General features: G+C 40.3%; 1 protein-coding gene across 5 annotated transcripts in view; it reads left to right on the top strand.

The window, feature by feature from the left end:
* The window catches only part of NFIA (nuclear factor I A), a 373,630-nt gene that overhangs the window by 311,811 nt on the left and 36,599 nt on the right, over positions 1-25,220 (top strand). For 2 of the 5 annotated variants that reach the window (XM_037043745.1, XM_037043766.1), the window contains exons 8-10: positions 4,979-5,142; positions 7,870-8,035; positions 24,325-24,416. In XM_037043745.1, the coding sequence (XP_036899640.1) occupies positions 4,979-5,142; positions 7,870-8,035; positions 24,325-24,416 (422 nt within the window). Of the gene's footprint in view, positions 1-4,978; positions 5,158-7,869; positions 8,036-24,324; positions 24,417-25,220 lie in introns of all 5 variants that reach the window. The other 3 variants (XM_037043736.1, XM_037043758.1, XR_005066092.1) reach the window with 2 other exon arrangements.

Here is a 25,220-nt window from a genome sequence, read left to right as displayed (position 1 = left end):
CACAACTTCAAACTTTTAGGCTTTCATAAGTGGCAGGTCTGACTCCTGCATGATTTATAAATGATAGCTGTGGACTATTGAGATATATTTCTCATCTTTAGGCAGGCTATAATGGTTTTTTACATTGTGGTTTGAATTTCTGAAGAAGCAAAGTACATAGTAGTTGACAACCTGAACGATTGAAGTTCCATTTGGCCTCATGGAAGGCTTTTTTTTAGTGTGTTTTTCTCTTCCATTTTCTTCTTTTAGAGCTCTACCCTCTTACAATCTTTACTTCTAAAGTATAAAGTAGTCAGAAGTTCTCAACGCTATTTTTTACTCTATGGAAATGGCTATTTAAGTCTAAAGAGTATCTTCCTCCCAGAAACAGATGAGTCCCTTTTTCTTGTAACTGTGCTCACAGAGAGAAGCAGTGCGAACTCCCACCCACCGCCACTGGCTCAGTGTTGATTATGGTAAGACTGTAAAGGTTCGCAAATGCCCAGAACTCAGGATTGATCATTCCATTCTGGGAGGGGAGAAGGCTCCATGCAGCACTGCCGTAAGGGCGGACTGCCCCTGCAGGGGGGTGAGTCCACTGTTTGTGCCACTCTCTGGACAGCTGTTCCTTGGAGCCGCTCAGCCCATGGCTTGAAGACTAGGATTGAAGGGATGATGCCAAGAAGCCAATACCAACATGAAAAGAATCTGGGTCTCTGTCTGATCTGTGAGAATCTGCAGCAGTTCAGGGACAAGGGAGAAAGCAATTGAGTCAATGTCAGGGTTAAATAGAACATATTTCAACCTCAGAAATTTTGGTTTGAGGAAAAATGAGAGGGTTATTATAATTCTTGGAGTTTGAGTTTGGGCAAAACCGCTGAAAATGGTAAGAAGGGATTTCTTTCTATCTCTTCTTCCTAAGATATAGCATGAGACACAAGGTTCCAAGCTCATCTGGTTATACCTCCCTGACATCACTTTTTTTAGCTAGAAAATGTGTCTCAAGGCACATAATAACCTCCATACAGTGGACTCTCAGACTAAGAATCACTTGTTGGATCTTGTGAGTCTCTCAACACACAGTGATGTAGTAATGACCTTGACCTTCTCCTTCCCCAGGCCTAATCAGTTCTACTCCAAAGAAGGAAGCATTTTTAAGTTAAATATTTATATGTTAAATTGCATTAAACTTTAAAATTGTCTCTTGCAAGCTAAAAGCAAGAGAGTATTTTAAAGAATTGGGGGCCGGGAGGAGTGCAAACAAGTAAATTAATCTGCCTGACCTGCTTTCTTTTTGTACTGAGTGTCCAGTAATATGAGCATTTGGTAATAAATAACTGAACCCTATACCCTTTGGGAAATTCTGGTTCTCTGTGTCTTTAATTGTGGCAACTTTGTTCAGAATATGTAGGTAATGCCAGTTCCAGCCAAGAAACCTAATTTAGTTTTCTTCCTTCCCATCTTATTTGTATTCCTTGAGAAAAGCCCAAGCAGTTGTTTTAAACAAGTCTGGCCTGTGGTTAAAGTTTAAACCAGTAGTGAGATCTGTCTAGAGGGGAGTTTTTCTGACACTTTGCTGCTCCTGGCCTAGGGTTCTAAGAGTATTAGACCCCAGAAGCAGCCAATTTTGTAGTGCCTTTTAATACACAAAATTGTATTAACATCAACATGGATACAGATGGATGCACTGCAATAAACCGTAACCACTTGAGAAAAGCCTTTATTGACTCTCAAGTAAATAATGCACATTTTAAAGGCCCTAAATATGCATTTACATAATGTGCTATAATTTTTTATTGTGTCAGCTACTCACACACACACACATACACATCCATAAGAAATGTTTTTCTCCATCAAAAATTTGGACTCATACCATTGTTTGTGCATGGCATTAGTACCATGCCAGGTTCAGAATGCGAGTTTCTTTTATAGGGCCTGATATGACAATCTCAGAGGACACTTAATGAGTTTTACCGATGGAGTGATTGATTCATTTAACCTCATCGACACTTTCTAAAATAACTTTAGACTATTTAGACAAATACTTAGGGACACTAAAAACATCTAATCCGAGATAAAAAGAGAGGAGGGGCTAGAAAACAAGAAATGGGATAAAAGGACAAACAAATTTAGAACATGCTGAAATCTTAAGTCTGAGCTTTGAGCAATGGAGGAAACTTGTGGCTGTCGTTGTTCAGTAGAAGGGCACTGAGAGCAGGTTATCCAGAAAAATAGCACGTACATGATCACATTTAACAGAACTGTGCAATGCCTATAACACTGTTTTCTGCTTGCGGAAATTAAAGCTTGGAATCTTGAATGATTTATGCCCAGTTCTACAGTGACCTAATGGCTGAGCCAGGAACTGTGAGGCATGAGAAAGTGGGGCTTGTGGAGGATGGCCCTTGGAAATGCAGACTCAGCAGTTGTCTAATTTGAATCTATAGGCTAAATGATTTCCTGGTATTAATTAAGAATTAATTGACTCTTATAAATTAGTCATTGTAGAATTAACTCCATGTAGTACCGTATATTCTCAGGTTTGTGTTGAACTCTATGCCACAAGGATAAGGTGAATACATTGTTTTAAGTAAAATATAACAAAGAAACTAATGTCTAAATTTAAGTTGTTCATAATTTTCTTTTACAACAGCAAAAAGATTTAACAACGATTAAAAGAGGATGAGGTGGTTTATTAGTGCATAAGGGAAGAAGTCCAAGATCCTGTTGAATTGTTTCCTCTATCAAGTTTCATTGACTTTGATATGTCTAACCTTTGCTCAAGTGAATTTTTCCATTGGGCATCATTCTCTGTTGGCCACTATGATTTTATAATCTGACAATCATTCATCACTTCTCATTGAGCACCTGAAGCATTGCCACTTTATCAGTAAGGTCTGCTCCTAAGGGCTCTTGACCATGGAGTTGCCACCATTGTCATTTACATGTTGCAAAAATTGTTATGCTCAGTACATTCCCAGCCTCATTTGGAAAATGTCGCGTTCCATCCCTTAACTAAAAACTATTGACTCAAATTCGGGGTGCTGGGTCAAGTGTCTTGCTACCAGCAAGTTAGAACATGCCACATCAGATGAAAAAAACTCCTTTGGTTCCTTTGCATGGCACAATTGCATAGTAAAAGATGACCAGAGCCAATTAGCTTTTTAGTTTGTGACTTTTAATTCAGAGATGACATGGATCCCAACATTTATCATTCATCGTATGAAGTCCTAATTTGATCAGTTTGTCTATAAGCTCCCTGGATCTTTGGCAAGTAAAAAAAAAAGTTTTAAGTTCATATTTAATTACATGGTGATTTTAGTAATTTCTGTACCACTCGTGTATTCAATCATTTACTGTATCATCAATAGATATTAATTAAGTGTTAGACATGTCCTGGGGATATGAAAGTAAAGCATTAAAAAACTTTCTATTAAGTTTCTTTAGATGAAGAAGACTGGGAGAAGAAGCAAGTATGAGGGATAGAAGGTGACAAGAATTCTAGTTTGAATCGGTTATGTTCGGGATGCCCTCAATTGTATGATTGAAGACAAAATTTTGGATTGGCTCAATTCTGTACCCCAAGCCCAAAGTAGGAGCCTGTGAACACTTACTGGATAAATTAAAGGTTGCGTGAATGAAAGGGTCCCATCAGGTCACCTGCAAGACATGGACTGGACTGTTGCTCCTATGCCCAATCCCCCTTTCCACTCTTTAAAAACTACAGATGTCATTCTGAACCTGAAAGCCCTGGTCATTCCAATCATTACTTAGAAAGATCCACAATTCTAAAGCAATCCCAGAAAGGAACAGAGAACCCACACCCAGGGGTCTACACACGCATCCTTGCTTACAGTCCTCAGCCATGTCAGTGGGAGAGTGGGAGAGAGCCTGGCCTGTCTGTCTTAGGTTTCTCTTCCGTTTTGTGAGTCATTCTCAGTATTAGGAAAAATTTATTCTCCAAAATTTGGAGTATTCCTTTGTTTTCTCTTTGCAGGGGCTCCTTTTGGTTAAAGAAAAGTGAGAAGAGAAAAATAACTCTCTCCCACTCTTCTCCGCTCTTTCTTGGCCCTCATTGAAAAGTGAGAGCAGCTACCCTGGCTTTCCTTGCTGAGTATCTTCCGCCTTCCCCATGGGCTGCTCTTAAACTGCAGCAGGTTTTATCAATGGCCCTTCCAACTCAAGGGCATAAGGCCTCTCAGAAAAATTATTCAGCACCTTACATAAGTTTTTAAATCTAATGTTCACTTCTTTTCATACCAATAAAATTTAGCAGTGTTCACATGTAAGGGAGTAATAGTTTTCTGAGTCTTTTATCAGTCCTTATGAGCGAAAGTCCAACAGTTTAGCAGGGGTCACTGCGTACTCAGCCTGTGGGTTCTCTTGCTCTAACATGCATTTCTGAGTTTAGTTTTAAAGGCAAAAAAAAAAAGTGACATAAACCTTCCATGTAAAATGAGGCACCCAAATTGCACAGGTTCATTAAGTGATCATTTACTACATACTTCAAAAAAATTTCATCCTGAATTAGTCCCTAGAAATTTCCCTGAAAGGGATATGAGAGCTTTAACAATGAATTATTGTCCGTGGATAGCCCAGCATGAAAGGGGGTCCATATGTGCAAACTAGAATTTGTCATATGTAATGTCAGTTAAATCAGGGCTAATCTACCAAATACATTTTTTATTGCTTGCTTCATTAAAAGAGCTCTTAAGGTAATGAATAATCTTCAGCTTCACCAAGGATTATTAATGCCTTTATAACTCATGTCCACTGAAAATAGAAAGACAGCTTGAAACTGTACCCTAATCTAGCCTCCACGTTTGCCTTAGAGCCTTGAGGAAGAAAATCCGTCAGACCTCTCCAGGGTTAAACTCGGTCACGTGAGCAACACTATGAATGGGGACAAGAAAAAAAGGTGGGGGCACTGACTCAGGTTTAAAAGTTGTGGCAAAGCACTTCTTTCTCTTCCTAACTCTGGTGTTTTCTTTGCCTACAGCGAGTCCACATGCGACACCATCGACTCTTCATTTTCCGACATCACCCATTATCCAGCAGCCTGGGCCTTACTTCTCACACCCAGCCATCCGCTATCACCCTCAGGAGACGCTGAAAGAGTTCGTCCAACTTGTCTGCCCTGATGCTGGTCAGCAGGCTGGACAGGTGGGGTTCCTCAATGTAAGGAAACCTCTTTTTTTTCAATTTCTTTAGAAATATTAACCAAGTGTAACAATAACAAGGGGAGACCTTATGACCATGTGACATTGTGCTCTGATGTTGTGCTGACTGACTGCGGGCAAATGTCATATTTATTCTAGATTGTGGGAAAGTTAACTTACTCTGCGAGTGATTGGCCAGGGTTTAAAAACAGTGTTTGTGTTAAGTTCGCAACTGTCAAGTTTATGGATATAAATCATCTCAAGGGTGAACTCTATAACCTTCTAAGGTCCGTGGGCTGATAATTCTACCTCATGCATAGTAACCCAAGGGCTCACACAGTTAACAAAATAGAAAGACCAAATAATTTTAAATAATGATTTGCAGTGGTAGGGAGAGGCAGGGGGCTGAGGGGGCACAGATGTTTCAGATCAACTAAGTTGATATTTTTTAAAAATACAGTCTTCTAACACTTTAGATCAAGTTGACCAGTACTTGAACTCAAGATGCTAGAAGTACAGTTTATTATGGTTTGTTATTTCTGCGAGTAGTTATCTTCCCCACTTATCTTTGTATAAAGCTAAACAGGATTCAGTAGTTTCAAACAAATGTTTTTATTTTTTTCTCAACAAAACCCAAACAATCACAGTTTGAAATACTACTCCAAATGTAAAAGTAATTTTTAAAAATCACAAATTTTATTCAAATGTAAGCCTAAATGTTTATAATGGATAGCTCTATCTATCCCAAGGCCAATAATAATGATAACAAACAGTAAGTGATAACCCACATAAAGCCAATTTTCCTTTTCTCCCAATAACTGCACATAAAGCCACAGACTAGCCATAATTATTATTTCCTAATTTCAAATATTATATCACACTGCCTTATCACTGATTTTCTTCCTTGCAGAAATACCTGATTCTGCATATCTGAGATGGAACAGGCAGCTTTGACTAATGTCTGGTGATGTGTTAGCAGATACATTTCTGTCTAGACAACAAATCAATATGGTGCCTTTTTCTTTTTGCTTGTGTATTCATTCGCTTGGCTTATTCTAAAGAGTTCACTTATGGACTTTTAGCCCACTCAGAAATAACACACAGGCAAGTTTGTTGGCAAGAAAGCATAGCATTCTGATGGTCAGACGAGATAGCCTTTGAGGAACACACTAAATATGTAAGTGACTGTTGATGAGGCAGTGAGTCTGCCTTTGCAGAATTATTAAGCTAAAACTTAAAAGCTGGGAACAAAAGCATCTCCTTCAACTGACTTTTGATTCAGGACTAGAGCCTAAACATGAGCTGTTATTACTGTCCAAAGAGCATCACTGAAGTCTGGAATCAGAAAGGCCACTTGGGAAACCATAAAAAACTGAAATGATTACCGGTATCAAGCATCTGACCTTTAAATTTCTAGCTTCTTTTTTTAAAAGATTTTGTTGATTTATTTTTAGAGATAGGGGAAGGGAGGGAGAAAGAGAAGGAATGAAACATCTGTGTAAGAGAGGAACATTGATCGGTTGCCTCTCGTATGCACCCGGACCACCGGGGACTGAACCCGCAACCCAGGCGTGTGCCCTGACCAGGAGTCAAACCAGACCTTTTGCTTTGCAGGAGAATGCCCAGCCAACTGAGCCATACTGTTCAAGGCTCTAACTTTTTAAAAATAATCTTGACATCATCCTATGTAACTGTCAAATGCCCAGTTTTGCATTTTGATCAAAACTTTATCAGATATAAGACAGGTCTCTTCATGAATCTCTTTTGAAAAACTTGAAAATAAAGTAGATTTTATTCCCTTCTTCGGAGGGAAACTTTCTTTTGTTAAAGAGCTGATATTTGATTGTTCTAATATTAGGCAGCTAAATAAGTATGACTTTTAAAAAATTTTTATTTATTTTTATTTTTAGAGAGAAAGGGAAGGAAAAAGAGAGGGAGAGAAATATCAATCTTCGAGAGATACATCAGTTGGTTGCCTCTTGCACGCCCCCAAATGGGGACCTGGTCTGCAACCCAGACACGTGCCCTGACTGGGAATCAAACCAGCGACCTCTCAGTTCACAGGCCAGCACTCAGTCCACTGAGTCACACCAGTCAAGGCTTAAATATGACTCTTAATGGCATATGTTCATACAATATAATTTAAATCAAAATTAGAATTGTTTTTTCTCAGCAGAATTCTGTGCCTGATGTTACATAATATGTGGAAGAAATTTTATATGTTCGCTTAACATATTTATTAATGTTGTGTAGTATCAACTTCAAAGAATGGAAACAAACTATTTTTATCTCAAATTCACATTTAGGAAACTTTATTATATCTATATAAATAGACATGATATAATAATTCTGCAATCTATGAATACTTAGATATTGAACAACTATTTAATAATCATGAGAATGACAACAAAGGTAGTGTTTCACACGGTCCTGAAACATTTCCGGTGAATGTTGACAGGTCATTTCACAGAACCGATGCAAAGAAGGACATTGTAATTCAAAAATAAGTTTATGCATTGAGCAAGTGTATTTAAGACTACTTGTATGGAATGCCTTATGGACAACACAACATATCATCCATATGCTCCTATGGAAGAATTCAAGTAGTGAGAATACTTAGTAATTTACATCAAAGGTGCCTAGTGAATCTCCTGTTTTCAGAAGCAGCTGAAGGTTCACGTCCTTTTCTTCTTCTTCTTGTGCCTGTTTTGTTTTGCTCCCACACTTGCAGCCCAATGGGAGTAGCCAAGGCAAAGTGCACAACCCATTCCTTCCCACCCCGATGTTGCCACCGCCGCCGCCACCGCCGATGGCCAGGCCCGTGCCTCTGCCGGTGCCAGACACGAAGCCTCCGACCACATCAGCAGAAGGAGGAGCCGCCTCCCCCACCTCACCAAGTAAGTATGGCTGAGACAAGGCGCCGGTCACTGATGAGGCTCCATGCATTTGAATCCACACCCAAGCTGAGCCTCACTGCATAGGCTGCAGTGGTAGGCACAGGTCCCCAGTGACGAGTGTAGCATGAGTCTGCAGAGCCAAGGCCAGATCAAAGTGAACACCACTGCAGGCGTGGAAATGACCGAGTGTTCCGGTGGATAAAATGGTGGAACTACGTTCCCAGGACTGAAATCAAGTTATGAACTATTAAGTTTTACATATTATTTGAGTGGCTTTGAATGTTGCCCTCATTATTGTCAAACAGAATCTACTTGTATGAACTTTTTTAGCAGAAAGTTCCTCGTACTTCTGTAAAGCCCTGACTTCCAGTAACTTACAGTCCCAGAGGAATGCACTTGATGAGCATGAAGGTCATACACCTCGTCTGTCAAATAGGGAAAAAAACTTTAGATCAAAGTAACAGTGCAAAGGTGTGTACATGGAACATTCACCATGAGCAAGAGCCTGGCAGAATCATCTGATGGGCTAGTGGTCACTGGCTGTTGGTTGGCTTAGGCTTGGCAGGGGAAGGAGATAAAAGGGAGAATTGGATAGAAAAGAACACTTGGCTCTTCTTTGAATAGTCTGGGGGCATGTGATCAGACGATATAGGCTTTCAAAGCCTCTTTGGATGGTAGGAATCATCACTTGATGAATTAGAGGAAAAACAGTTCTCCTGATATTTTAGAGACAAAGGGGACAGAAATAGCTTGAACACACAAAGTTGGCTTTTGTTAGTACCTGGAACAATGACAAAAATAGTGATGGCTGCACACAGAGTTCCTGGGTGACAGGTGGACTACCTAACCTTGGCAAAGGGTGTGATGAGCACCTTTTCTAAAACTCGACAGAGGGATGAGAGTGTAGGAAAGGACAGGGACTGTGATGACAGTGATCATAAAGATCGGAGGTCTTCAGGGTCTTCAAAAGAGGTGACACTGGTTGTAGGGAATCTACCAGGGAGAAGATTGGAGCAGACTGGGAAAGAAGTGTTAAGATTAAGAACTTGAGTAGCATTTACAGAAGTTGAATGGAGGAGAGCTTGAGGGGGGACGTTTTATAGACATAAGCTTTGGATTGGACAGCCATTCAGATGAGCATAGTGGAGGATGATCCCAGGCCTTCCAGCTTCCTGACCTTTCAGTGTTGGGGATGTGATGGTATTGGGTGCAGGCAGGAAAGGCTCAAAGAGCCTCTGTTGACATTGCGTTCTTTAGATTTAATTCTGGGGACACTGAATACATGTCCAGAATCCCTCGGGAACAGGTCTGAGGGTGGACTTTGGGTTATCTAGTATTTATTCAAGTTGATAATACATGCAGAAATGAGTCGCATTGTTCATGGATTCCAGTTTTATAGCAAAAACATTGCCAGTCCCTGGGCAAATTTGGGGAGGCTTACGTCTCTTGGTAAGAGGTGGTTCAACAGTTTCAACAGAGGAGGAAATTGTGAGTGTCCAATAACATAGGAAGCAAGTTATTGATGAGCTTGGTCTACAGATCTGGAAGTTCAGCTTAGAAAAAAGGCTTCGGAGAAGCAGAAGCTCCTAGGTGTGTCTTGTTTATCGTGTATTATTTTCCAACAAGTCAGAGAAATAACCATCCCCAAACTCTTATTAAAATCTAGTCCCTGGGGATACTGGCTTACAGATTGGCAGCCACATGCTAATTGTCCCCTGCACATGTCTCTGTGTACCACTTCTCTGTTCTCCTTCTCCCTGTCTGTACAGGACAATGACACAACCCTTTACAACCCCTGTAGCGATATTCTACTTATTCTGTGTGAACATACCCTCACTTCCACTATCAATTCAGTTTCATGCTTTCATTGTGTATATTCGAGTCGTGGGGATGGGGCTTTTCTGAGTCACTGCAGAAGAATGGAAATACCATGTGCACCTGCTGAAGTCCAAAGGATAGGGGCTCAAATCTCCACCTTTCAAATAATTAGTTTCTCCTTGAATTGCAAATTTTCTCACCTGTAAAATATGGGTGATAATACCTACCTGGCAGGATTGTGTGAAACCAGCCATGATAAAACACTGCTACCAAATAAATTGGAGCATTGTATTATCTGTCAAAACTTTTACCTAATGGGAGGCTCCAAGCTTGGGTATTGATGAAATAGGCCTTTAGTATATGTAGAAACTACTCAACACCTAAATCAGGTTCGGGCCTTTTGGGTCCATGGTTCTGGACTCCACTTTTTGGACTGAATCAAATAATTCGTATAGAAGATACCTATCGTCCTCGCATGCCCAGCCTTAAACATTCTTTCAGCACCATGGGAAGACCTGTGGGAAGGGGGTCTTCGCAGATCCACTGCATATGGTTACATGTTTATTGGGACAGCGTTTAAAAGTTTTGGGGAAAAGGAGAATATTGAGAGGCCCAAAGTTTGATATAGTAATTTGATACTTTCTGAGTCATAGGATTCTATGAATGCAGACAAAACAAAATGTTCCACCTGTAGCATAGAAAGGTTTTATCACCATAAATTTAGACCTTTGTTTCTGGGCTCCTCCAGGCTTGCCCAATTCACAGTAGTGTGTTCTCTCACAGCCACGTGTACCACCTCACTGTCGTCTCCTTTGTCAGCATGGCAGCACTGGTCTGGGAGGCCTGTCATTGGCAGCGTAGGAGAAGACTCTCAGATTAAAAGTCCCAAAGCCCACTGGCCCGCCTTAAGAACAGATTTAAGGCCACCCAGAAAAAATCCTTGTCTACACCTTGATTTCTGAACCAGTTGATAAATAAAATATAAGAAAAAATGGGGTGGAAGACCAGACTCTGACTTCTACTATTAGATAATTTAGTTTACAACTCTGTGCGAATGTGCTTCTGGATCACACAGGCAGATCTACCCACAGTAGTGCTGGACCACCACAGGCCTTTCTGCGTAGGGTCTGCCCTCCCGAGCAGAGATGAGTGAATCCAGGTTCAAATGGCTACGTGCCTCCTGCCAGCACCTGTCTCCCTGTGTGAGGGAGGTGAGGAGGTGGGTGGATGAGTCCGGTTTCTACCTCCAATCTCTACAATAGTAAGGGAGCAGGGAGTGGCCGTGGGTCTAAGGAAGGGAACAGATGACAGGAGGGAAGTTGCCTCTACCTCTTCCCTTAACATTCGTCTTTGATGCCTACCTTCCTTCATTTATTCAGCCTTCATATACTGAGCACATGTCATGTGCCAGGGACTATGGTAACTGCTTGGGATACAGAGACAATTCACCCCACTCTAAAGAAATGAAGGATTTATGGAGGGAGGCAGCTGGTAAGTGGGTAATTCACTCGACGACACTGGGACAGCGTGTGCATGGGTGCATTCGGTCCAGGTGCAGGGCCTCAAGTAAAGATTTACTCCTGGGGGGGTGACTACTAAGCCACTTAGTAAAGATAACATTCGGGTGTTTTAAATCTAAGGGGGAACACAGAGCTTTTTTTTACAGAAACCAGCTTGTGGATTGGGGATGTATCTAAAGATGGATTACCACTGGATAAAAATTTAGGGCAAGAATATAGTTTCATAAATTATGTGTTTTCTTAGAAATTAAAACCACAGGATAGGTGGATCCTGTTTATCAGTTTATTAGAGCAAGAAGAAACAGTATGACGGGTATTGGGTATTGATGAAATAGGCCTTTATGACAGGGTATTAAGTACAGATGTTCAACATTCCAACAGTGTGTCCAAAATGGATTTAAAAAAAAAAAGAGTATAAAAGTAGAAGTAAGAAAGCATGCCTGGGGTTTCCTGTATCACTAACTTTGCTGGGCCTTGACGCCCTTACCAGTTAATGGGAATAAGACCCACTGTCCTAGGCAGGTTGTCAGGATGAGCTGGGGTGACAGATGTGCTGTGTGGTAGACAGTTAAAAGTCCAAGACATTATTTTAATATCCTCTCATAATGAAATACAAATGGATGCCAGCCTAAAGCAGAGTATGTATTTTTAAACTAATCAGTTGCCTCTGGCACCAATACTCAACTTTGCAGCCATGGCCAGAAAGACAGGGTGAGGTAGACGTGGGGGAAAATTTCCTGTGAGACAAATACATTTTAATGGGAAAAAATCCTTACCCATGCCCTAACAAATGAGAGGAGTAATGACGGAGATAACAGTTTTGCTCTCTCTCAAGGAAAGCTTTTGCAGTGTTGGTTATTTTGGAGAAAATGCTAGGCCAGACCTCTAGAACACCACGACAAATGGAAGGGACAACCTCTAAGAGTAATTCCCAGCCATCTGTTCTGTTCCCGCTGACTGACTGCCTTTGTGGTTTCGATACCCAGGGAGAAGACAGCACTTTCTTCATCCATTCAGTAAATAGTTATGGACCCCCAACTGCATGCTAAGCAGTGTTCTAGGTGCTAGATTCAGCAGGAAATGAAGGAAATAAAAAAACCCTGAACATATGCAACTTTTATTTTAGAGAGGGAGGATGATGAACAACGTAGAAATAACAAAGGTATGGATGATGTGGGATGGTGCTACATAGGAAAATGAAGCGGAGGGGAAGGAGTGGGGGGGGGGGGGTCCAGCTATAAACAGGGTGGTGGGAGAAAGCCCGTCTGATAGGGAAATTTGAACAGAGACCTCACAGGAATGAGAGTGTGAGCCAGGAGACTGCAGTGGGGAGAGCTTTCCAACCAGCAGGCGCAGCCCAGAGGCCAGAATGAGGAGAACAAAGTAAGAGGAAAAGAGTGAGTGAGTGAAAAGGTGACAGGAGGAGAGGTTAGAGAGCTAACGCGGATGAGTTTGGGAGCTCAGGAGACAAATAATGTAGGTTCTTACAGGCCGTTGGCATTTGCCACGTGAAATGGGGAGCAGAGCAGAGGAGTGAGACTACCTCGGTTTTAACAGAAACACTTTGAAGGCTTTACTGAAAATATACCACTGTGGGCAAGAATTCAAGCAGGGAAGCCAATTAAGGGGCTGTCTGTCTTCCGTCAGTAAATAGAATGGGTGCTTTCTTCATGCCGGCCACTAGTCTAGGCACAAGGGATGCAAAAGTGAACAGAACAGTCCTCTTCCCTTGTGGAGCTCACATTTTTGAGGGAGGGGACAGCCCATCATTGTGAGTAAATGGGTGAAATAAATACAATGGAGAAAAGTAACTCGGGGGGAAGAGGTGGTACACTATTGCTATAATCTAGGCCAGAGTTGCTAGTGACCTGCACTGATGCAGGGCCTGTAGGGTCGGTGAGAAAGACTTCAAAGGTGAACCTGACAGGATTTACTGGCACAGTAGATGTGAGTGGGTGGGGTGGGGAAACCCTAAAGAAATCAACAATGACTCCTAGGTTTTTGCCCTGAGCAACTAGAAGGGTAGAGTTGCCATGAACTGAGAATGGAAAACTGTCGGAAGAGCAGGCACGGGTGAAGGATGGGGACCAGAAGTTTGGTATGACCATGTTTGGGATGCCTATTATGTATCCTGCTGGTGAAATTAACTGTATTAGCATCCTGCTGGTTGCAACTCTTTGCAGTTTGCTGAGTTTTTCCACATGCATCATCTCATTAATGGAGAAGAGACTCCTTATCAAACGTGTAGTGCAAGGAATGGATATACCTAAGAATGCTTGGGGGCAACAGTTCAAGAATAGGAGAAATCTCTCATTATGTCTGGGGCTCTTTGTGGTATGATCATTCAAAATGCACTGTTCTTTTTCTTAATCATATTGTAAGATCCAATTTTTATATAATAAGTGTACCACAGCATAACACTATAAAACTGGACTTTTCCAGAAAAGAAATTGAAGATTGGCATCATAGCCTAGAATTATAGTGGAAAGAAAAAACACTTTTGAATTATGAAGGAAGGTAAAGCATGCATACTGTCCTTTTTAAAATTAACTAGGAACACAAAAACTCAATTTAAAAAATGTGTGGAAGATTTGTAAACATTTTTTGTCCCTGCCTTCTTAGCCATGACTTTGATTTTTTAAAACTAGAATTTTATTAAAATAGAAGCATGGAATAACAAGTTTTCTTATTTATTTTTATATCTCTGTTGAATGAATGTGAACCTGTTAACCAAGAATATAACAATGATCTATGATGGGAGTGGATATTTTCTAGTATAATAATTAACATATATTCAGTGCTTTTTGGTTGCAAAACTTTTTTACACATATACATTCTCTCATTTCAGCTTCCTAAGATTCCTACGAAGTCAGGATTTTATAGACAAGGAAATTGAGATTTGAAAGTGAAGGTTACTTTCCCAAGATTGTACTTCCTTGTAGCTCACTAGGGACCCAAACACAGACCTTTCCATGGTCTTTCTACTACCTCATGCTGTACCTGAACCAATTACAAACCAATGTGACATGGTTTCTGATTACCTCGGGGCCACAACTGCCTGCTGATATCTGAAATTAATAACAGCAGCAAAATATTGAGCTTTTGCTAATATGTCAAGCACTTTAAAAAATGTTTTCATATGTCTTATCCTGTTTGAATCCTCACAGTAATCCTATGAGATAAATAGTTGAAAAGTAAATAGCCTAATTAACACACACAGGTCAGAGAAAGATAACTTTCTCAAGATCACTCAGCCAGGTGTAGCAGTATCATTATTCACACCCAGCCACCTTGAACCTATAGTTCATAAACTTACTTGGCCACAGCACCCTATGACTATCTTTGTATTAGCCCAAACCTACCATATGTTAGCAGTGAAAATCCTATGAAAGAACTATACAGGAAGATGTTAGTGGTCATTTATACTTTAGTATAAATTGGTTTCTGTTGCTGAGAGTAACTCTTCTTATCAGGGAAAGTAAGAAAGCAGAAACTTTGGAGGGAGATAAAACAACAACAGCAAAAAGGTGAAAAATAGGAGATGTTGATAAAGGCAGATTTTCTTTGTTCTTCAGGACTCTCCAGAGCTTGGATATATATATATGAATAGAAAACTAAACTGTCCTCTGAAGAGGTTGAACCAATTTATGGTCTAACAGTTCATGTATATATGTGTATGTATGTATATATATATATGTATATATATATATATATATACATACATACACATATATATATGTGTGTGTATATGTGAGTTTTGCATTTTATATATATAATGTAAACTATGCATATAGTTGGAATATAAGCAAAGACATACCTCAAGTAATCATTACAACATTGATTATAATAAAAGACTGGTAATACCAAAATATCCACCAATACACCTTACATTGGGGACCTTTTAAAACTAAAGAGATGGGCCTATATGAATTCATGGAGTAATCTCTGAGCTACATGAAGTCAACAAAGGAGAGTGCTAGAAAGTGTGTAGAGCGTACTGCCATTGAGTGGAGAATGAAAGTATACACATTTCATTGTGTGGTGAAGGACAAAAACTGGTTTGTTGGGGAACAGCTCGTTCGTACCTTAGTCAATGAGGGTGAAAGGTATTATTGATTTTTTATATCAAATATGACTTCTTTCATTTTAAAGTATGTGTCTAATCCCTGTAGTGCCCCAAACACACATACATGGCAGGGGATGAGGGCCGTTCCTAAAATCCTTGGCAGGTTTCTATATACCTAGATTTTTCTCTGCTGCCCTGAGCTTTGAGTGTGGTAGTGAGAATGTGATGCTCTCTGGTACGGCATGATAAAAGTCTTCATCCCTCAGTGGAGCATTCAGTACAAAGGCAGCATCTTCACTCTTGGTCGCTGTTACTTGGTCACACGTTCTGCTTTAGGAATCCATTGAATACAAATGCATGATCTTAAATCACAACTTTTCATAAATACTTTTTTCAGAGTATTTCCACTTTGTATACAGTCCAAATTTTTAATGTTTAAATTTGCACAAGGAAAGGAAAAATAATTCTTAAAAACCAGGCACTTTGATAGGTATTTCAGTTTGTGTTATCTGAGTTGCATTTATTTGTTATTATAAATCTGCAAAGTTGGCATTGTCAGCCCTTGTTTAAAAACGAGGAAACTGAGACTAAACCAGGACTCAAACTCAGGTCTGCTGGACTCCAGGGCCCGGTGGTTTCAAAATGTATCTCACACTTTTCCTCCGAAAATCCAAAGGCTCCGTAAAACAGGAGGAAGAACAGAAGAGAAGAGAGTAGGAGATGAACATTGTAAAGGAGTGAGAAAGGAGAACAGGCAAGAGAGGATAATTCGTTGGGGTGAATTAACCCATTCAAGTCGTGTTTTTGTCTCAATATTTGACTTTTTCAGATGACAGCTGAGTTTTATATGTTCTTTAAAAAGGTAATATACAGCAGTGTTGAGAACTTATAGAAAAGTGTGAAAAGGAAAATTATATCCTCCTATAACCAATAGCTAATGACATTTGGTCCTATTTTCCCCCAGTTTTTAGTGTATGTGTGTGTCTTTGTCTCTGCGTGTGTCTCTGTGTCCATGTGTGTGTCTACATGTCTGTGTCCATGTGTGTATCTGTGTGTCTATGTGTGTCCATGTGTGTCTGTGTGCCTTTGTGTCTGTGTGTGCCTGTGTGTCCATGTCTGTGTATATGTCCATGTCTGTGCCTGTGTGTGTGTAAACACATATGTAAGATGATGGCAACCCACTGAGTATAATATTTTGTATGTTGCTTTCTTAATTGCTTTCTTATTTGATAAAAAAGTTAGAGAATGTGGTTTTAAGTCATTTTTACTTGTTCCCCCACTATGGGACATTCACTGTTGTCCCAGCCTATAGGATCCTATAGGATGTATTCCAGCATGTGCTGGACTCTTCCTGTAGAGAGGCCAAGGCAGGTTAGTTGGGTTGCCAGGATCACCTTTCTCGTAAGAGACTGAACAGATTCAATCCAGGATTTTCTGGTTCTAGAATTTGTTTTCTATTGACTATATTGCACTGTTGCAAAAAATGATGGTATTATGTGAGGTTTTCAGGTTCCACTTGTGTTTATTTTACTTAACATTAAAAATTACTGGAAGGTGTTTTAAAGTCACCCATAAAATCAGTCTTCAGTGATAATCATTGTCTGTGCATATTTTAAACATGATTAATCATGACAAATGTATGTGTGTGCATATATGTACATATGCAAACATATATAGAGTTTTGTGAGCTGATTTTATTCATTTTATTTCATTTTCTAAACACGTGGTGGTATTATTTTAATACACTTCTAAGGGTTGCAAAATATTTCAACATATGAGTGAAGCATTAACTTAAAACTTGGTTTCAGTTTGTTGCTCTTGTAAGTAATGCTGTAGTGAACATCCTGGGGCATAAATTTTATCTGTACTTTTAAAGTATTTGTGGAGGATAAATTCCTAGAAATAGGTTTCCAGGGTTACATGGCCTTTCCAGGGGCTACAGAAGCCTTTCAAAGGGAGCAATCCAATATATTGATGTACATTTCTTTTTTTAGTAAACCCCAACTCAATCCAGGGAATATTTTCTGTAGCTATTTATATGACTTTTGCCCATGCCTACTGATGTACATTGTTGTTTCTGATCAATAACTACATTCTGTCAACTGAACAGCACACACAGCACATGCAGAAAAATAAATGACAGATACAGAATTCGGGTTAGGCCTCAGAAGTAAATTTAAATGAACAGAGACAAGGCTGTAATCTTCCCCTTTACAAATAGCATGAAGAAGAACATCATAGGCCGTTTACACAGACCACGTGCAGGAAACACTCATTGTACAGTGACAGATTTTGGTGACCTAAGGTCAAAGTGCAACGAATTTACAAGTTGCTCAGATCCCTTGTGCTCTGTCTGCACACACGAATTGTCCTATACCCTCCTTTCTGTTTGTTTTACTCCAACTCCTGATGTGGCTTGAATACTTACTTCCCGAGGAGGGTCCTTAATATAAACAGAAATACCAGCAGAGCAGGGCCATCTGGCTAAATTGATTTCTTTCCTGATTTTTGTGAACTATTGGCACATTAGGCATATCATGTAAATTGTTACCGTACATGTTAAGCACTGTTAATATATTGAAGTTAGAATTCATCAGCCTTTCAGGAAGAAAGCTGTTGGGCCTGTTGCAGTATAGTAATTAAGCAGCAAGCAGGCTTTCGTTTCGTGCCCGGGGCGGCCCTGTTGTTCTTGTTCTTGTTGTTGTTGTCATCAGTAACTTGTTTGTAGAGACAAAAGATTTGCAGAGGTGATAGAATGAGGTAACTGCACAGATGTGATCAAAAATGGAACTTCTGTGTGCTTATCTTCTAGATTTCAAACGTCTGTGTGTAACTACAGCCTCTACTCAATTATGTGGGAATCTCTACACCCCTGAGCACTGGCTCGTATATACGCAAAGGCTGGTCTTCCTTGGCTGTATCGTGATACTAATAATGTTAACTTGGGCCCCGCAAACTTGTCAATACCAACAGATTCCTCAGAAGGAAGAAACACTTCCAATGTCCTCCAGCATTTCTTCTGTGACCTTGCAAGAAGCAGCGATGTTCAAGTTCCTAAAGGAGTTCAGTTGTAGTGGGTTTCATTTAAAAATGAGCCAATCTATTTTCTAATAGTTTCTGCATATTTTTTTTGAAATGAAAGTTTTCTCACAGGGATTTTTTTAAAATAATGTGAGAATGACAGCTAAGGGGAGAGGGGAGGGATAGGAGGAATTGAGCAAAAAGGAAAAAGGACTCAGGGGCGTGGACGATAGTGTGGTTGTGGGGGGAACAGAGGAAGAGGGTAGAAGAGGACTGAGTGGTAATGGGGAAAGATACAATTAAAAAATGGTATTATACCAGGAAAAAAATTAAAGTAAAATAACCTGTAATAGTGCGGTTAAGAAAAACTCTAGAAACTATTTCCATTAGGTATTTAGTCATCCCGTTGTTTGAATTTGCAACTGAATGCCTTCGTGTGCACTTCACTGTCAGGTTGGCCCTGGTAACCAATAAAGTTGCAGTTTGGATCCGCGGGGATCTATGCGTTCAGGCCTGCATTCCTAAGCTTGTTTTGGTGACCTCTGTCTGGTAACCAGCACATCCCTGGGCAGGCGCTAGAATCACACGAAGTCTGTTGGAGTGCAGTATAACTTTTGACTAGTTATTTTAGAGGGAAATTCCCCAAGTAGATGTCTGAATTACTAAAAACAAAGGAACACGTGAGTGCATAGTGAGATCTGAGATAGGAAAGAGTTTAGAGTGTTAGGATGTCTAGTTGTCTTAAGGTCTTTAGAATGAAAATTTAGTGTTTGGTTATTTTAGAAATATTTATTCCTCTTAAACAAAAAATGAATTCAATAAACTTTTCTACCCTCCATTTTCAAACATTGAGGTCTCTGGTCCTTAAAAGTTTACCTTCCCTTACAGTATGGGAAAATGTAACTTGTAACATCTAGTCTTATTTCCTCGCCCTCGACAATTGATGCCTCTGAGTCCTCCCTCTGTTCCTCTGCTTGTGCTGCTTCCTGTGCGGCCCTAATCCATCCGAACCTGCCCACCAACACGTCTTCTCCCGCCTGCCCCTAAAGCCGTCTGCGTCTTCTCCGTAAAGCCTTTTCTGTTCTCCTGCCAGGTGTCCCTTTTCTGTCCTTTAACACCCCCACGGATTTTTATTTATATTACTTTTAGGCACTCATAGTTTCATTCTATGTACTCCTCTCTCCCTGTGAGACTCTAACATTTTGGGGAAAGCACTGTGTCTTACTCACCTTTGTATCTGCCTAATGATCAGTAGAGGGTCTGGCACAGACAGAGAGGGAGAGAGGGAGAAAGAGAAGGGGGACGGGAGGGAAGAGAGAGAGAGAAAATGGGAATGTATTACAATAGCTCTCTTTGGTGCACTCCAGACGTTAGACTTGGACTTTAAGGGAATGGTGAAGGGCATGTCCACTCTTTTCATATGGGTGGAGTCTCTGATGAAACAGAACACAACTCTCTCCTAAAACTTCATGTCAGTTTGTAGGCCAGACTGCAGGGTTTAGGGGACTTCGTTGCTTCTGTGTCTGAAAGCAAATTCAGAATTTCAAAGTTCACCAGGTCTCTTAAATTTTCTTTCCTACCAAGGTGCCTCACTGTCATTTGCCCCCAGCTTCTGTGGGGAAGCTGGCGATCGCTCCACTCAGGCCCCTCTGGCCGAGGTGAACAGGCCTACCACCTCCATGCAGGGACTGGAACAGGGAGGCAGGGGCTGTGGCAGGGGTACTGTGTCCACAGGACAGCTGTCCATTCACACTCGTGCTCTACACAAATCTATTCCAGTGTTCTCCCTTTTTTACCTTTCAGTGATTACATTTATTTCAGTGGTTGCTCAATGTGAACCAGACCTTGAATCTCTCTCTGTCTACTTTGCCAGACTTTAGTGACTTTACTGATATGGCTCTTATCTTAAATGAACATCAGCTGACATTGGTACAGATATTTTAACATCTTAATATCTTTTTCTTTAGTTCACTATTTTTTCAAAACAGGAAAACCCCAAGCATATTTATCTGAAACAATTCTACTACTTCCTTAACACTGGTCAGTTATGATGGTTGGGTGAGAGCTATTACAGGCTCACAACTGAGTCATCTGGAAATATCATGATTCTGTTATCCAGACACAACCCTTATGTCTTCTTATCCAGAAAAGGAAACACAAAAACAAAACCTGGCAAAAGGTGTCATTCTGTTTGGCTCACAGGCAGTCAGTCATGTCCACTTCTGAGGACGCAGAGGCTAAGGTCTCCCAGGGACACCTGCATGGATGTTAAGAGCAGTGCTACTGGGCGATCTTGACAGCCCCCCACCTGCCCACCTGCCGCTCAAGAAACAGATTCCAGGGCTCTCACAGGCCCTGTAACACTACTGCTTATAAAGAAAGAAGTGTTCTTGGCCCATTCCCCCAACTGATCACACTGACCAGGACGTGCACTGCCTACGTCAGCAATGTTCAACCTTCTTCATCTCATAGCACACATAAGCTAGTTAATAAAATTCTGTAGCACGCCAAGAAAGTATACTTTTTTTTTGCCAGTCTGACAAAAAATATGTATGATTTCTATTCATTTACACTGGATGGCTATTGTTGTGTTGGCTGTTGTCATTTATTTATTTGACAAGCTAAGGGAAAAGAGGTCAGTGCCCCTGACTAAATAGTCAGGTATCGGCTGTTTTAAAAATTCTTGTGGTGAACCAGTTGAAAATCGCTGGCCTAAGTGAAGGATTACACAAGAGAATTAGCAATGCATATGCTAAGCAGGCGACAGAGAAGGGTGGGGTTTTCTGTTCACGGATCAAATTCTGGTTTGGGATTTTGATATTAGCATTGGGGTTAAGGCCAAACGAAAGTGCTTAGGTAATGTGAAGAAATACGTTAGATAAAGGAAAAATATGATCACATTAGTGCGTATAAAAGCTGGTGGAAGTCTGTTATAGGAATGTTCTTCCGTAATGTTAAGAAAATGGTCCATGGTGATATTGCTCATGTAGGTAAAATGGCTGCTGAAAAAAAACAAACTCTTTGTTTCAGAGCAGCCTAATAATCAACAATTTGATTTCCAATAGTCATGTTTGCCATGAGGACTTTTATAATGAGGTGATATAGGCAAATTGATTTCCCTGTTGACTTTATCAGAAAATTATCAAATGCCCAGGACTTTTTCCTCCAGATCCTGAAAAATGCCTATAGTAACTTTCCCAGAAAATTATTTTCTGAATCTCATGATTTCCTGAAGCTCTTCCTCCAGCACTTGGTTATTGCTGTTGTAAATAAGGCAAGAATTATAATTAGGAAAGATATGAATGTGATATAAGAGCATAAGCACAGTTGTATATAATTAATTACCACACTGCCCTCTTTACTTATTTTATATTCATCCTGAAAGCTCTTAACTGTGCATGTATAATTGATCCACTATGTGATTGTTTTCATAGAAAGTTTTATTTGAGGCTTTTGTCCCATAATATCACTTGCTTCTTCCACTGTTTCCTTGGGAAACTCAGATCCAACTTTTGTCACATCACTTCTGGAACCATATCCCATCACAGGTGAACACTCTGCCTCCTGCAGGTGAAGATGAGTCCGAATTCCTTTCTTCTTTCCCTCGTTTTTCCTGTGTCCTTGGTTTTTCCCAGAACCTCGCTTTTTGTAGAATAAATTTCTCTGGGCACCACTTGTTCCATTTGATAACCCGGATACTCAGTAATTCACAGGTTTTTATAGTTGTAATGTCCTTTTTAAAAATGAAATTGCACCACCACCTCTCTCGGCATTGCTCTCTTTTTAAAAGAACTATGATAAACCGTGGAGCTGTTTTAGTAACCTATGAGAATATAAAAGGCCTCCTGAGATGCTTTGAAACCAAGACTGCAAGGTCTGCCTCATGCTTGAAGAAGGGAAAATATACAATTGTTAGCCTCATAGTTTTGAGTGGCTAAATCATTTGAAGACCTGTATACACAATTCTACTGGGACCATCAAACCAACCAGTCCCTGTTTCTGTCATTAACTGCTTAGTCTTAGTACCTTAGCATCTCTTCATGCCATTTTGCTTTTTCTCAACCGACCTACATGTTTACATGTGAAAGAACACTTTTATTTCCCCTAACCACTAGCAGGTTTAATAGGTCATTTCATCTACTAACTTCCTCCTTATCTCTCTCCCACATCCCCTTTCTACCCTAGAAGCAGGTACATTCACTACCAGGTAATTATAATCCATCATTTTTAATATAAAACTTTCAGTTGAGACTTATTAAAGTGTACCAAGCATATCAAAGCTATAAACTAAATGAAGCAATTAATAAAGAGTATTTTTGAGCTTTGAAAAAATCAGATTTCCCTCATCCCACTGAGTGAGAGGTGCTTACAGAGTTGCTAAATGCATAAGTCTTCCTAAATTAGTTCTAGTCTGACATAGGATGGGCCAGGGAGGAAATTAGTAGGTTCACATTGCTAGATAGTACAACATATCATATATTTTAGGTTGCTTGACCTAAAACTATTCCTGGGCCACTCCTTCTAAAACAAATACTACAACATAAATTTTGTGATTAATAAATGTCAGAGGACCCTGGTGTTCACCCTCTGTACAGTGCTGGTTTGACACAGCTACACCACATGGCTGTCACAGATCTGAGTGGTGACTTAGCCCTTCCCAAAGATGACCAACAGGACTTGGACCAGATTGGTGGGAACTTTATCTCTAGACGTGTTTACAAGTTACAAGGGGAACAAGAAGTCTATGCAGTTTTCAGTAAAACAGAAAATGAAAATAAGAGCAGATGATATCAATAAGAAAAAAATCTGGGAAAGGAATTAGGTAGAATTCCCTCAGTTATCAGTGTTTTTAAATTGCAAATCCTTTTCATCTTTTAGATGTGTGTCTCCAGTTAGTCCAGAAAACTTAGGTGTTATATGAATATTGTTAAGAAATTTGAAATTAAACAATACTCTATCTAAAAATTCTAGTAGAAGGAAAGAGTGTGAATAAATACTTGGAGTTTGTGGTAAAAAAGGAAATTGCAGGACACCAAAAAATGTATATTTGGATTAATGAGCCAATGAAACACAGAAGCCACTGAATTTTTCCAGATTAAAGTAGAGTGAAGTTCTTAAGTATAAATATAAAAACCAACAACAGAATTTCTAAGTGCCGTGAAAATGAGAGTACACTGAATTGTGGGATCTGAGGTTCCAGTGTGACCTCTTACAGTCTGTGCAGGCAGGAAGAGTTCTGGGACAGGAAAACTGTGAACGTTGATATTTTAAGCACATGTTGGACATCATAAAACTTCTAGACTCTCTCCCGGACCTATAAAGACAGCTTGTTCTAAATGGCTTTTCACCTCCTTCCTGGAGAACCCATTAATTCCTTCTATAAAGATTCCTCTTCAATATTTAGCTATAGAGGCACAGGAATGTGTCGTGATTTTTTGGAGTATAATAGTGTGAAAAGCAAGGCTGTAAAATGAACTGCTTTCTTCCTTCCCCTTTCTACCTAATTTCTTGCTCCCTGTACTCTACAAACTAGGATATCTCTTTCTGACCTCAGAGCTGGTGTTAACTCAGAAAGTATACTTTGCAAATGCCCTGCATGTTCTAATTTATATGGTGCAAGGAGAAAAGAACTCATCTGAACACCAATTTGACATCGTTTTATTCCAACAGTCTTCGGAAACAAACACCTCTTCCCTTTTTGAATGTCTAAAATGCCCTCGAGAGCCAGATCCCTTTGCTAGCTACAGTGTTTGCACATTTCCTCATAAATTAGCTGCGTAGGCTCAGAGACTGTGTGTTTTGGTGTTGTTTGTGTGTGCAATCTCGTGCTGCTTCCTGAACGCATGTGTCCCTTCCCTTCACAGCCTACTCGACACCCAGCACCTCCCCCGCAAACCGATTCGTCAGTGTTGGACCACGGGATCCAAGCTTTGTAAATATCCCTCAACAGACACAGGTGGGCCGCTCTCATCTTTTCTGTATGTGGTGCAGCTTGTTTTATTCATTAGGTGCATTGTAACTTGTCTTTCGGCACAACAGGCTGCATTTCCCAGCCCGTTCGGTCCCCTTTCCTCCTGACCCCACAGGTCCTGGTCTTTCAGCACATTTCCATGTGTTCTCAGAAAATGTGGAAAACAATGCCTGCAATTTTTGCTTCTTGCATTGAGGGAGTAGGAGAGGAGGGCTTTGGGGCCAGAACCACTTTTGCTATGGCGAGAAAGATTTCCCAGTGCTAGATAGTGTGTTTCCTCTTCTAGGAATCTGGGCCTCTCTGCCTGCAAGGAGATAGAAGTAGGCACCTACGGAAACCTGGACTAGAACTCTGGCTGCCAGTGACATCAGAGTGCATGCTGGGAATGGGGAAGCCAGCCACTCTTTTGTATTCACTATAAGGACCCCAGGAACCTGGCAAACTTTCTAAAGCAAAGGGTTTATGAGCCCTATTAAGTTGCTGGTGTTGGTGCAGGAATAACTGGAAGTGTTTGCTACTGGCTACACTGGTATGGGGGAGCAAGGTGGAGTGGAGCGGGAGGGGAGAACAAGTGAGCAAATGTCATATTTTGAGGTAGGTGACTGAGAAAAGAGTATGCTAGGACATCTAGTTTGTTTTTCAATAGATGTGTTTTGTGCTAGTATAGGTCACAGAGAAGAAATCTCTTAACATTTCGAAATGGCTGCCATACATTGAGAAACAATGAAAGACTTTTGTAGTGAAAGGTAGTAGATGTAGGTATATTTAGAGGTTTGTGAAATAGAATTA

Source organism: Sturnira hondurensis, unplaced genomic scaffold, assembly GCF_014824575.4.
Source record: "Sturnira hondurensis isolate 20B ecotype Veracruz unplaced genomic scaffold, ASM1482457v3 Scaffold0000648, whole genome shotgun sequence".
Lineage (NCBI taxonomy): Eukaryota > Metazoa > Chordata > Mammalia > Chiroptera > Phyllostomidae > Sturnira > Sturnira hondurensis.
This window is presented reverse-complemented; position numbering and strand designations above follow the sequence as displayed.